The sequence below is a fragment of the Buceros rhinoceros genome, unplaced genomic scaffold (genome assembly GCF_000710305.1).
Source record: "Buceros rhinoceros silvestris isolate BGI_N320 unplaced genomic scaffold, ASM71030v1 scaffold39244, whole genome shotgun sequence".
Classification (NCBI taxonomy): Eukaryota; Metazoa; Chordata; class Aves; order Bucerotiformes; family Bucerotidae; genus Buceros; species Buceros rhinoceros.
Window position 1 is genome coordinate 16,113 of NW_010409601.1, and position 12,399 is coordinate 28,511.

Consider the following 12,399-nt stretch of genomic DNA (forward strand, 5'->3'; position numbering starts at 1 on the left):
TACCAAATTACATATTTTTGCAACAATTTGTTATTAGAAGTGAGAGATGAGGTTTCTGTTCATGTGTCTGTGTGTCTTCACTCGAAAGGCCTATGCAGTTCGGTGTTATGGTGGAAAAAATGGTTGGAAAGTATGGCCAGATGCAACTGAGAAGTCTTCTTTGTAATTCCGATGCAAGAATTTAAGAAATAAAAATATATGACATTAATATATATATAGATAAACTGAAGTTGGACTGCAAATAATTTTCTTGAAGGCTTGCCATCTGAAGACAGAAACCATTACATATGAAGAGAAGGAACAGCAGCTGGTCAATGACTGTGTCAAAGAGCTCCGTGAGTATCCAGGCTGTATCATTCTGCAATGGCAAAACGATACTTGAAATATGTATTGCCTACACCTTCTTAGTTATTCGTGAATGAAAAAATGAGCTTCATGAATTTATACCAATTATTCAAGTCTTGTTCTTTGCCCAAGTGCAAAATTATTTCTGTATTTCATCAGTTTTAACTCTGGCATTCAACCTCATGTATGTGTACTGTGTTTAGAGAGAGAAAATGAACACAAATCTAACAGGTTCCGTAAAATCTAAGGGTTCCACAGCCCTCCTAAATTGAAGCCTACAGACACAGGAAAAACAATAAAATACACTTCTTGTAGAATATTCAGCACACTTGACACTGAAATCTATCAGTGCATAGACTCATAAATGCTCATTCTAAATTGGTATGTATCTACGAACACACAGGTTTATTTTAAAAATATATCATGAATAAAAACATTTAAATTGGCAAGTGTTTGAATTTGTTTAGAACAGTTGTCCATATTTGCTTTGAGGACTACACACTTGCAAAAAATTTGCAGCTATTCTTGTACAAATGCATGTGAAGTAATCTGAAACAATATGGAACAATATTTTTTCTGCCTGTGATGATTGTGCAACCTTTTTTTGTGCAACGATTTTTTACATGTAGTCATTAGATGTGTGCTTCTTCCTTTGTGTGCAATAAACTTAAACTTGTTTTTTAAGGTTCTTTTTTTTCTGTGCAATCGTGATGAAGAAGACTGGGTAGCTGCTTGATTTTTCTTTTTCCAGATGACCATAAAATACTAAAAACTGATACATGGTTGGTTGGTAATTTACCCTGTTCTCTCTGAGAAAATATATATCCTTTGCAAATAGAAGCTCTCTCTTATAAGGTCACCTCTTTTCCTTCAATGAGAGTGTCTGTGAGTTCATTGTAGCACATGCAGGCATGCTAGGTAATTTAGACTCACAGAAAGAATATTCTCCCAGATTTGTACTGTCAGGAAAAAGATATTTGACTATGAGCTTTAATGTCCACAGGCCCATGGGCAGGACCTTGTTCTGCAGTAAATCTGTGAGGTACAATAACCACGTATTGTACCCCAAATTTGTACGTAAATTTGTAGCGTACCTATTGTGCAAGATGGATCAGACTTTATCGTCCCCCTCCTACTCCCCACTGTTTAACTTTTCCTTATGGATTTCTAAGGCACCTGCTCTTACATACTATGAATTGATTTCCTAAGAGTAGTGGTCATTTTGCAGATTGTTGTTGACTTTCTGTGATCTTTTCTGGGTTTCGGTTTTGGGCTTTGTTTGTGGTTTTTTTTTCATGAGTTGGAAAAAAGCTCTCTACTAAGTTTCTTTTATGTTTTGTAGGGCAAACAAATGCTCAAATTTCCAGAATAACAGAGGAGTTGTCAGAGAAGAGTGAGGAGTTGGTTCGCTATCAGGAAGAGATCTCGTCCCTCTTGTCTCAGATTGTTGATCTTCAACATAAACTCAAAGAAGTAAGGGAATGCTGATGAAGAGTGTATGCACACGTGTGCATGGGGGGGTGTGTGTGCCGGTGCTTTACAGCAAGTATTGATTTGCAAGCCAGGGGCTTTACACTGCAGAAGAATGGCTATTTAAGGAAAGTGTGGCAGAGGATGAACTCTCCAGGAAATCAGATGAGAAAATGATGAACGTCTTTTTGTGCTTTCAGCATGTGATTGAAAAGGAGGAGCTGAAACTTCACTTACAAGCTTCCAAAGATGCTCAGAGACAGCTGACAGCAGAGGTATTTAAGGCTTCTATAAGTATACATTTAGATAAACGTTTGAAATAGAATACAAGACACTAAGAGAGAATGGGAACTATTGCTTTGTGTTTACGTAGGATTTTTCATTGTGGTTGGAGTCGTAATTGGAGGAATAAAATAATTGTTTTTATTTAAGTCTACTCCAAATATTTTTGTAGTTCACAGGAGTATGAAAGACAAGGAGAGCGTTCCAAATAGTGAGGTTTTGCTATTCTTAGCAGTTACAAGAAAAAGAATAGTGTAGCGTGAATATTACTGATTATATCAACAACACTGTAGCTCATTAGAGTTTAAGGAAGCTCTCTTTTCTGCTTCTTTTGCATCATCGGTTGCTGTATCTGCAGAGTTTTTTGATGTATTTTCCTTTGGATTTTAACATACTTTTTCTTCTTTCAAGTCTTAATTTGGACTTCATGCTTCACCACTAAAATTGGTGTGGGTGCCATATGGATCACTGTCCATTCCAGATGTTGGCATATGCTGTACAGTTGGAAAAATATTGCCGTGTTGAATCAGTCAGTACAGGTTTCAGTAGGAGTTAATTCCATTTCACTCTGTCTTGTCTTTGAAGCTGACTGATGGTCTCTCTTCTCTTTCAGCTACATGAGTTGCAAGATCGGAATGCAGAGTGTCTAGGGATGTTGCACGAATCACAAGAAGAAGTGAAGCTGCTGCGCAGCAGATACAGCTCTGTTGCTTGTTTCTGCCACCCCCAGTCATGTGGAGCATTTCCTGTGGTAACAAATGGCATACACCTACTGGCCATTAGCATGGCATACACCTACTGGTGCACATGGCTCGTCGTAGCATAAAACACCCATTACAGCAGCTGCAGCAGGAACTATTCTGGGTTAGGGAAAGGAGCTGATCTAGTGTTTTATCAATGCTTTAACGTGTATACTTTTGAGAATTTTATGTATTGGGAAACAAACCATTTACTCGACACATGGTGATATTACTTTTTATATGCCTTTTCCGTTAAGTAAGAAAATTGGCATGTTCTGCAGCTGGTGCTCAGTTGTGCTAGGATATTGTTCAATGCTGATGAGAGTTTTATAACTTGATAGTGTTTCTTTAAGAAACAAAGCATCTTTTCAAGAGTTCAAAGAGTATTTTTTCCCTTCATTTAGTTCACAATGTAATTTTATATCTGTGTTTTGTGAGATTAAACTTAAAGCATCATCAGAAATGCATGACCTTGGACTAATTGCCAGAGATGACTAAACCAATGGAAAAGGGTTAAAGGCATTTATTTTCCTTTTCTTATTAGTATAAGTATCTTCTGATTACTCAAAAATTTCTGGACTGCGCTAGGAATTGGTCAGGTTTTGGTTCATAGTTCTGTGTATACAGAATGCCTCATGTACATGATTGGCTTTGTAAGAAGTACTCATACAATTGTAACTTAACTTAAGAAACCAACGTAAAGAGTACCAAGAAAAAGCAGATACTACTAATGAAAACTCAACCCATACTGGTTATTCGCAGGTGTATTTATGGTGCAAAACTAGGTCCCATGCCTATCCTTCAGAGACAGGAGAGCTTCTCAGAAACATACTGATACTGGGGAAACAGAGGGACATTTTTTTAGTATCTTTTAAAAGATGTTTTCTGCTAAAATTGTTAGGAGGAAAATTTGAATCTGTCAACTCTTCTCATCTCCATTTTTCTGTAGGATTCCCTTGCAGCAGAAATTGAAGGGACAATGCGAAAAGAATTGAGTCAGGGTGATGAATCTGTTCTCTTCAAGCAAAAGTATGTTTTGAGATTTCAGTGTCCTCTTTTGTTATTTTTCCATATGCTTAACTATTAAATGAGGTGATTTCTGGAAATCTATAAATGTGAATATTCACTCTATAGTAAGTTTTGTACGTAACTTAATAAAAAAAGCTTTTTTGTATTTGGTAATCTTTTCAACTTTGAAACCTACTTATTTGAATCTATGAGAAGGTTGGGAATTTGCTAAAAGGTTAGTATTTCAGCCTTTAATTTGTGAGATTTTTGATGCAAATTCTCTGATGCACAGCACTAGTTATATCCCTTTTAATGCTTATAGAAAAATTCTCAGGCAAATGAAATTATAGGGGGAAGACTTGTAACAGTTTCCAAAGCCCTGAAGACCTTTTCCTGGATCTCTTACTTCCAAGCAAGAAGTAATAAATTAAATATATGCTTCTGAAAGCATATGTATATTAAATAAATAAAGTATATGCTCCTGGAAGTTCTCAAGTGGTTATCAATAGAGATTCAGATCTTTCAGGTCAAAGTAAGCGGTAACTCTGATATTTAATAGAGTAATACTCCTTAAAACATGAATGTCTTGGGCAATCCTATTTTTCTGGGCTTAAGTGTTTTTAGACAGGTCTCTGCAGACTTTTGAAAGCCGTGCATTCTGAGCTTTTTCTTTATTATCTCCTTTTCAAAATGCTTCTGAAAACCACGTTAGTTTGCTTGTCTCTTCTGCAGGGGTCAACAGAAACGAGTATTTGACACTGTCAGGGTTGCAAATGTCACTCGTGGCCGGTGCTCTTCCTTTCCTGCCCCATTGCCAATCCCTGGATCTAATCGGTCAAGTGTTGTTATGACAGCAAAGCCCTTCCAGTCTGGGGTACACCAGTTGGAGAGCCATACACGGATGACCCAGAGGAGCAGCTCTGAGAAGAACTTAAAGTAGGAAACGCAGCTTGTTATCTTCTTTCTAAACTAATTCAAAACTAAATCCAGACTGGACCTCTGTTACGTAAGAGAAAAACAGTTAATTTAATGGTCTTCATATCTGTTACTATCTGATGTTTCTCACAGAGACACTCGTAATCCTGGTCAGCCAGGAACCCCTGGAGACAATGACCTAGTCACAGCTCTGCACAGGCTTTCGCTCCGTCATCAGAACTACCTGAGTGAGAAGCAGTTCTTTGAGGAGGAACGGGAGAGAAAAATGCATTTGCTGGCTGAGCAGAAAGAAGGGGCTAGTGGCTGTAGTACTCCAACAGAAAGCTGTTTTTCTCTGGGTACAAACTCAGAGTTCACTGATCTCTCTGCCAGCTCTAGTAATCTCCGTGTCCTTCTACCAGAAAAATTGCAAATTGTCAAACCCATTGAAGGTAAGAGGATGATGTTCCTTCTCTCATCAGCAGAAAATTAATTTGTGAACTAAGTCATCGTTGGCATCTGTGGTATGATACGCATGCAGTGAGATGAAGTAGTAGTATCTGGTAAGCTACGTGCCAACTTGCTTATCAGTGTGACTTTCTACCTGGCTTTCTTACACGGTGCTAAGCATTAGGCTTTTTCTTGGCATTACCGTCCACGTGTGCCGTGTGTTTGCACAGTGTTGACCCAGTTAGGCTGGAGTTGTTTTGATGATAAATTGTAACTCAATGCAATAGCAGGCAATGGCTCTCTGAGACTCTTCTCTTTTGTCACACCAGGATCTCAGACCCTTTTTCACTGGCAGCAGCTTGCTCGACCCAACCTAGGCACCATTCTTGACCCAAGACCAGGTGTTGTTACAAAAGGTTTTACCCCTTTGTCTGATGATACTGTGTACCACATCTCTGACTTAGAGGAAGATGAGGAGGAGGAAGGTGAAGGAGGGATAACATTTCAAGTGGAACAGTCTTTCCCAGAGGAAGAGAAACGTACAGTGGCAAAGCCAATGGCAGGGATTTTCCTGCCAGCTGTTACTTCAGCAGCAGTACCACTCACTGGTAAGAGGCATGGTTAGTGCTTTTTTCTCTTTTTTTCTTTTTTAGTGTCTTTTTCTCAATGGAAAATATTTGACCTTGTGACAATGCTGCCTTTGCTGTGTTTGTTTGTTACTTAAAAAATAAAAATTAAAAAAAATAGCAGTGATAGTAACATTATCTAAAATTTTGCTTTGATTAGTCCTTATGTGTCTTTATTTTTACCCTTAATGGATGTAAATTCTTCACCTTGCAGCCACAAATCCAGGGAAGTGTCTGTCTTCTACAAATTCTACGTTTACTTTTACTACGTGTAGGATCCTTCACCCATCTGATGTCACTCAAGTTACTCCCAGGTATGATGACTGCTGGCATCCTAAATGTTGCTGCATAGGACTGAATGGTTGCTTTCTGGCTTCTGATATACGGACCAGATTTAAAAAAATACCAAGGCAGCTAGGCAGCTCAGAGGATATTACCCGTACGAATAGTTATAATTTCAAAGGAGAAACTTGGAAGTTTGAGAGAGAGAGAGAGTGAAAACAAGTTAAGGTAACTTAAAGGAAGTAAATTCATACTCTTAAATAGAAAATGCCTTGTATTGTATACCTGTTGTAAAAAAGAAAAAAAGATTCTATGACTTTTTCCCAATTCTGTCACAATTTTTTAGTATCAACAGAGATGTCCAATAATAACTTAGTTTTATGTAATACAGTATACGTGATCACAGAAGGTAAATTCATTGGTACTTGCACCAAAACCTTTCTGTCAACCTAGTATCTTACAAATATTTTGTGGAGTAATTCTGAGTCTAGTAAAGCTGAAACTTTCACAGCTAGTATCAAGTTTACTTTTTCTCAAGCCTTCTGTATTCAAGAAAGTAAATATAGACCAGAGCAAGAATAAAGATGTCTAATGTGTGTGTCTTCTCTCTTTTTATTTTATTTCAGCTCTATGGGTACCCCATTTTCACTTGGAAATAGTGGCAGCAGTATTGGAAACCCAGTAGTGAGCACTCCAGCTGTGTCTTACAGGCTTAGTATTGGAGAATTTCTCACCAGCAGAAGAGACTCAACTACTACCTTCAGCAGCACAAGCAGTCTGGCTAAACTGTTGCAAGAACGAGGCATCTCTGCCAAGGTTTACGATAGCCCCGTATTAGAAAAACTGCCTTTGCTACAGTCCCTGCGGACTCTTCCCATTCCTTCTACTCCACCAAATTCTCCCTCGCATTCACCTTGTCCTTCCCCTCCACCATTTGAACCTCGAGTGCATCACTCAGAAAATTTCCTGGCTTCTCGACCAGTAGAAACATTCTTGCAAGAGAAGTATGGCCTAAAGCCCTCCCGTAACGCTCCAGACATAGGCCAGCTGAAGATGAACCTAGTGGACAGACTGAAGAGACTGGGTATTGCCAGGGCGATCAAGCCCGCTGAGACACAGGACCACGGGAAGCATCAGGGGCCAGAGGTTAGCTTGCAGAGGCAGGAAGCGGCTGTGTTTTTAAATGCAGGTAGCAACTTAATGGCAGGACTGAGAAGAAATCGGAGTCTTCCCGCCATGATTGGCGCACTGGGAGCTCCAGTTTGCACACAGTCTTCAAAAATGGGTATCCTAAAGGAGGACTGACTGCTCTGAAAATTGGTTGACTTCTAGCATAGTAAATAATAATACATGAGGGAAAAACATCCAGTACAGGCACCGTTAGATGTGTTACAGTAGAGTGGGAGAAGGCACGTGCACGTATAAAGATTTGGGAGGGGGAAGCCTTGGGATCAAGGAGAAATAGAACATTGCTCGGGTTTGAGGAAGAAGGCTTTTGTGGAGGATGAGAAAGAAGAAACCAAAGCTTAGTTCTGAGATCCCCTTCAGCATCTGTCTCAGCATTTTAACCTTTTAAACGGTATATGTAGAACTGTCTTGCAGGTGCTGTCTTTTTTTTTCCCACCATACAACCATAGTATTTTACTAGTTGCTCTCAGTCAGGCTGCATCATTTAAATATAATATTGAAGTAACAGTCAGTCTGACCAGCATTATTGGTCCAAGTTCCTGTCTGTAGCAAACAAATACGAAAACTTGGATTTTATTTTTTTATTCTTGTATTTTCCATTGAAGAAACTATTCTTTTTGAACTCCTCCCCACTCTGAGAAGCAAGGGAGAGAACCTTTAGCTCTGTGTAAGAGAACTGCACTTCTGTTTATGAACACAGAAACTGGTGGTCAGGATTTGTATTTTGAAAAAGTGCGGTTGTGCTAGTGAGGTATTAACAGAAGTTAATTCTTTCCAGAGCTGCTGAAGCACACAGGAAGATGCAGTGAACAAGAGATAAGCAGGGAAGTATGTATTAGGATGAAAACATCAAGCTAAGAAATCTTTCCAAAGTGTGCTGTGCATCTTTAAATGAGGGTATTTTTGCACACGCTCAAAAAAAATCTCAGGCATATTTCAGTGTTGCAAAGTAAACCTAGGTGCTTGATTCGGGGTTTCTTTTTATTTGGCACAAGCCGGGAGCATTTACTTGAAGGCAAGTGTAGACATTATGTCTGTTTGAGAATTCATGCCTTTCATTCACTTGTTTCTGATTTTAGGCAGGATTGTGTTTAAAAGCTTTTATTAGGCTGTATGTAGAAACAGGAAGATGAAAGCTAGTGTTCTTTGTAATATTGTAGTGAACATAACATAAAACAGTTTTGTCTACACTGAAATCCTGTGTTTCGATGGAGAGTGTGAATCAGAAGCTGAACAAAGCCAAGGTAGACTTTCTGTCTCAAAAGTCCATTTTAGAAATCTGATTTCTGAGTGATAATTAGCAACATATTACTGCTCGTGCTGCTTTTTTGATGCCTTCCTGTCCAAGGTTCCAGTCATAACTGAATATCAATAACAGAATTACAGTGTAACTTAAAGAAGAAAAAAGGGTTGGCCAAAATTCCTAGGAGGAATAGGTCTTCGCTAGTGACCAGCATGGTGTCAGGCTCTTGATGTAATTTTTCACTGTACCTATCAACATCTTAAAATTATTTTCAGAAGTTTAGTTTCCTTACAGTTACATAAAACAAACAGTCAGAGTTTACCTTGCTTGTTACAGTGTCTGTGGGACATAGCTGGTATACATCTTGGTACGTGGTGGGAAGCACCACTCTAATTATGCTGATCTGCCGCAAGGCACTTCCACCGTAACCAGCACCCCTGTTGCTGCAGGGCTGCGTGGAGTAGGGCAGGGAAAGAAGGCATCTTACCCTGGTGTAGAGGACGTTTGTAACGAGGCTTTTCTGCTTTTGCAGTTCCATAGATCTTGTGCTGGCTCTTTCATGTAACACTTTTTTTTTTTTTTCTTTTGTGAAAGGAAAGGGAGTAACCACTTCAAACTTGCACAATGATTCTTAGCAGAAGATTGTCTGTGCAGCACACAGAAACATTCAGGAACTCCTGGAGTTGCCTTTTTGCTCTCCAAGCAAAATCTTACACTTATAAAAGATTAGTTTTATTTAAAATACTATATATGGGTTAATTTGGGGTTTTAAATGAAAAATATTTTATTTCTTCATGTCAGTATTTATGTTTGTACATAGTTAGCCGTGCCTGGGGTCTTGCCTACCAAAGTAGGGCAAGAGTGGAAGGAGCGGGGGGAGGCCATTTTGCTTTCAACTGAACCCAGATGGGTAAGTGTGCCGTGTATTTGTAACTTCTAGGGAAACAACAGGACCACATTAAAGAAGATTAGACAATTTGGGATCAACAGAGAAGTGTAAAGTATGTCAAAAATATGTCCATCTTATGTGTGGTTATTACATGTACATTACAGATAATACATATTAAGTTACAGATAAATTTGACTACGCTGTGTTTCTAACCAGCTTCGTTACATCCCTCCAGCCATTGGATCATTCTGAATGTTCTCAGCGGAAGCAGCAAATCAACTAAATCAGAATTCCCTTGGCAGACCAGGTTTCAGCTAAAATTAACCTTAAAGCACAGTAATTAAATACATGTTTCTCTTTGGGATGCTCCCATATTCCATAGCCCAACAATATAGACTGGTTCGGGTCAAACAATACCATGGATACATTGAGAGCGTTGCGTTTTTCTGTTTGTTTTCTGAAGGATAATGTGTTGTCAGATGCTCTACACAATGCAAAAGAAAGCGGAAGCTGTACACTACTGTTTGTGTGTTTATCCCATTGGCTGGGGCTGGGGGCCGCGGCGTTGAAGGGTCAAACAATACCATGGATACATTGAGAGCGTTGCGTTTTTCTGTTTGTTTTCTGAAGGATAATGTGTTGTCAGATGCTCTACACAATGCAAAAGAAAGCGGAAGCTGTACACTACTGTTTGTGTGTTTATCCCATTGGCTGGTGCTGGGTGCAGCGTCGTTGAAATTGTGTCACACGTTGCTATCTCTGGATGGTCACGTGCATTTGGTATACACGTGCCTAGCTTGCCAGCAGCAGGGAAAGCTGGTACTTCTGCCCCTTCCTGTTGTTTTGTGCCAAAACCTAGAAGATAAACTTTCCAATGACACAGGTTTTAGTGAAGGTACTAAAAAAAAGTTGCCATCATTCTAGGAACTGATTTCACTTCTGTTGCCTCCCATAGAAGAGGAGGCAAACGTGGATGACTGAGATAGCTGAGATCCTGCACAAGATCTTTCGACAGTGCACAAGTGTGGTTTGGTTGAGGGAGAGGCAGACCTAGAAGGAATGGAGAACTGCATTCCGGAAAGGTTGTTATCTTGCAGGTTAGAGACAAAAACAGATGCCAAGAAACGGCTTACCCATGCTTGCGAAAGTTACAAGAGACAGCAGGAAATGTTCACATTTTCCTCTATTCAGATGATTGGCTTAAACAAAGCACAATTTTATGGCTTTCTAGTTTCACTGGTTTTGATAAACTCAGTGCTACCTTCATGGTCCAGATACCTGTGGTCAAACAGCAGCAGCGAAGGAAGGAGAATATTTGGTTTGTGACTCATTTGGCTGTTATGTGAGGGGATTACACACAATGTTTGAACAGTCTGGGAACTTCATGGTATGTTTTACGTCTGCTTTTTGCACTTACTGTTGTTTCATAGTGGAGTGTATATTTGATAATAAACACCTATTACATGCCATTTTTCAGTATATTCGTCATCATGGAACTTCATGGTATGTTTTCCGTCTGCTTTTTGCACTTACTGTTGTTTCATAGTGGAGTGTATATTTGATAATAAACACCTATTACATGCCATTTTTCAGTATATTCGTCATCATGCTCCAGATGTCATCTTTCATACTACAGTGTTCTATAATAAACTTGGAATTAGGACTTTCTTGGCTGAAATTTGGTCATCATTACACTGTACTCAAGCTTAATGAGTTGGTATCTGCACAACTGGTGGCTGTAAAGGATGAGAACTTGATTTACAAACTTGGTCAGGCCAGGCTGGGCTTTGTGCTGTTGCGTTTAAACCTGAGCAGTTACAGGTGGAAGATGCGCAGTACAAGCTGTGGTCTGACTTTGCGCAGTAAACATGCAGTGCTTAAATCTAGAGCAGGACTCTTAGAGGTACCTTCTGCTGCAGTTTATAAAGCCCGTTACTAGAGAATGAAAAACTCCACCAATAATGGATCATCAGCCTCTAGACAGAGTATGTGAATGTGAGCCTCACTTTAAGCGTATGTGTTCATGTTTTCTGGTACTTGAGGGTTTTTGGGGGTGGTTTGTTTGGGGTGGGGTTTTTTTTTCTCTTGTTACTTTACAGCTGCTAATATGTTCCTCTAGCATTACAGTGTTAGACAACCCTGTTGTCTAAAAACACTGTCAGGCTGAAGTTATGTCAGCCCTCTATATTTGGGCTAAAATGAATAAACTGCTGAAAAAAAAAATAATCCTGCACAGATGAGACTCAAAAGTGCCTTGAACTCCTTTATTTTTTCCTTTTAATTGGTCATGCTGCTAAAAGACAGACTTTTGACAGTCTTCAAGGAACAAGGGCCTTCAAAGAGCATTTTATACAATGGAGAAATGAATACAAACAAGGCCTTTTGTGTGGGTTGGAGTCTCCACTTTTTAAAATATCTTACAATTGAGCTCTTGGTGCATAGGTTTGGATTACCCAAGAGAAGCTGTGCTCTTCGCAGAAATTTTCAAATTAATTGGGAAGGTTTTGGCTGGGATGATTAGAAAAAGTATACAGCACAGGAGACCAGCGAAGGACTAAGGCTTTTAAAATTCATTCCAGTGAAGATTTGCCTGTTAAACAATCACCTACAACAATACCACTACTAATGCAGAAAGCTGTAACAAGGGTGTAACAGAGGGAACACCACATTCAAACAAGAGAGACTAACAAAGCTTTCACTTCTACTTGGAGCTTGTAAACTCCCTGTTCTGTGTGCATACGAATCACAGGAGTCAATATAAAAACATTTTGAAGGAGCTGGGTACTCACCTCGTGACTGCTCCTTGTGCTGTGCTTAGAATGGAGACTTGAGGATCAGCAAGGTAACTGAACACAGGACAACAACTGGGTATCTTTGAACATGAAGCTGTACTCGAGCAACTGATGCTCACTGTTAAGACTACTCTGTAGAGGCTACAGAGATGCAGGTCCCAGCCACATC

At 39.4% G+C, this 12,399-nt stretch overlaps 1 protein-coding gene across 1 annotated transcript in view; it reads left to right on the forward strand.

Moving 5' to 3' along the window:
- Positions 1 to 7,423, forward strand: part of TRAK2 (trafficking protein, kinesin binding 2) — a 16,981-nt gene extending 9,558 nt beyond the window's left edge. Inside the window, exons 6-15 of the mRNA XM_010135281.1 lie at positions 257 to 335; positions 1,688 to 1,818; positions 2,016 to 2,090; positions 2,711 to 2,848; positions 3,787 to 3,866; positions 4,578 to 4,781; positions 4,914 to 5,212; positions 5,540 to 5,818; positions 6,045 to 6,150; positions 6,745 to 7,423. Of these exons, the coding sequence (XP_010133583.1) occupies positions 257 to 335; positions 1,688 to 1,818; positions 2,016 to 2,090; positions 2,711 to 2,848; positions 3,787 to 3,866; positions 4,578 to 4,781; positions 4,914 to 5,212; positions 5,540 to 5,818; positions 6,045 to 6,150; positions 6,745 to 7,423 (2,070 nt within the window). The remainder of the gene's footprint in view (positions 1 to 256; positions 336 to 1,687; positions 1,819 to 2,015; positions 2,091 to 2,710; positions 2,849 to 3,786; positions 3,867 to 4,577; positions 4,782 to 4,913; positions 5,213 to 5,539; positions 5,819 to 6,044; positions 6,151 to 6,744) is intronic.
- The last annotated feature ends 4,976 nt before the right edge of the window (positions 7,424 to 12,399 follow it).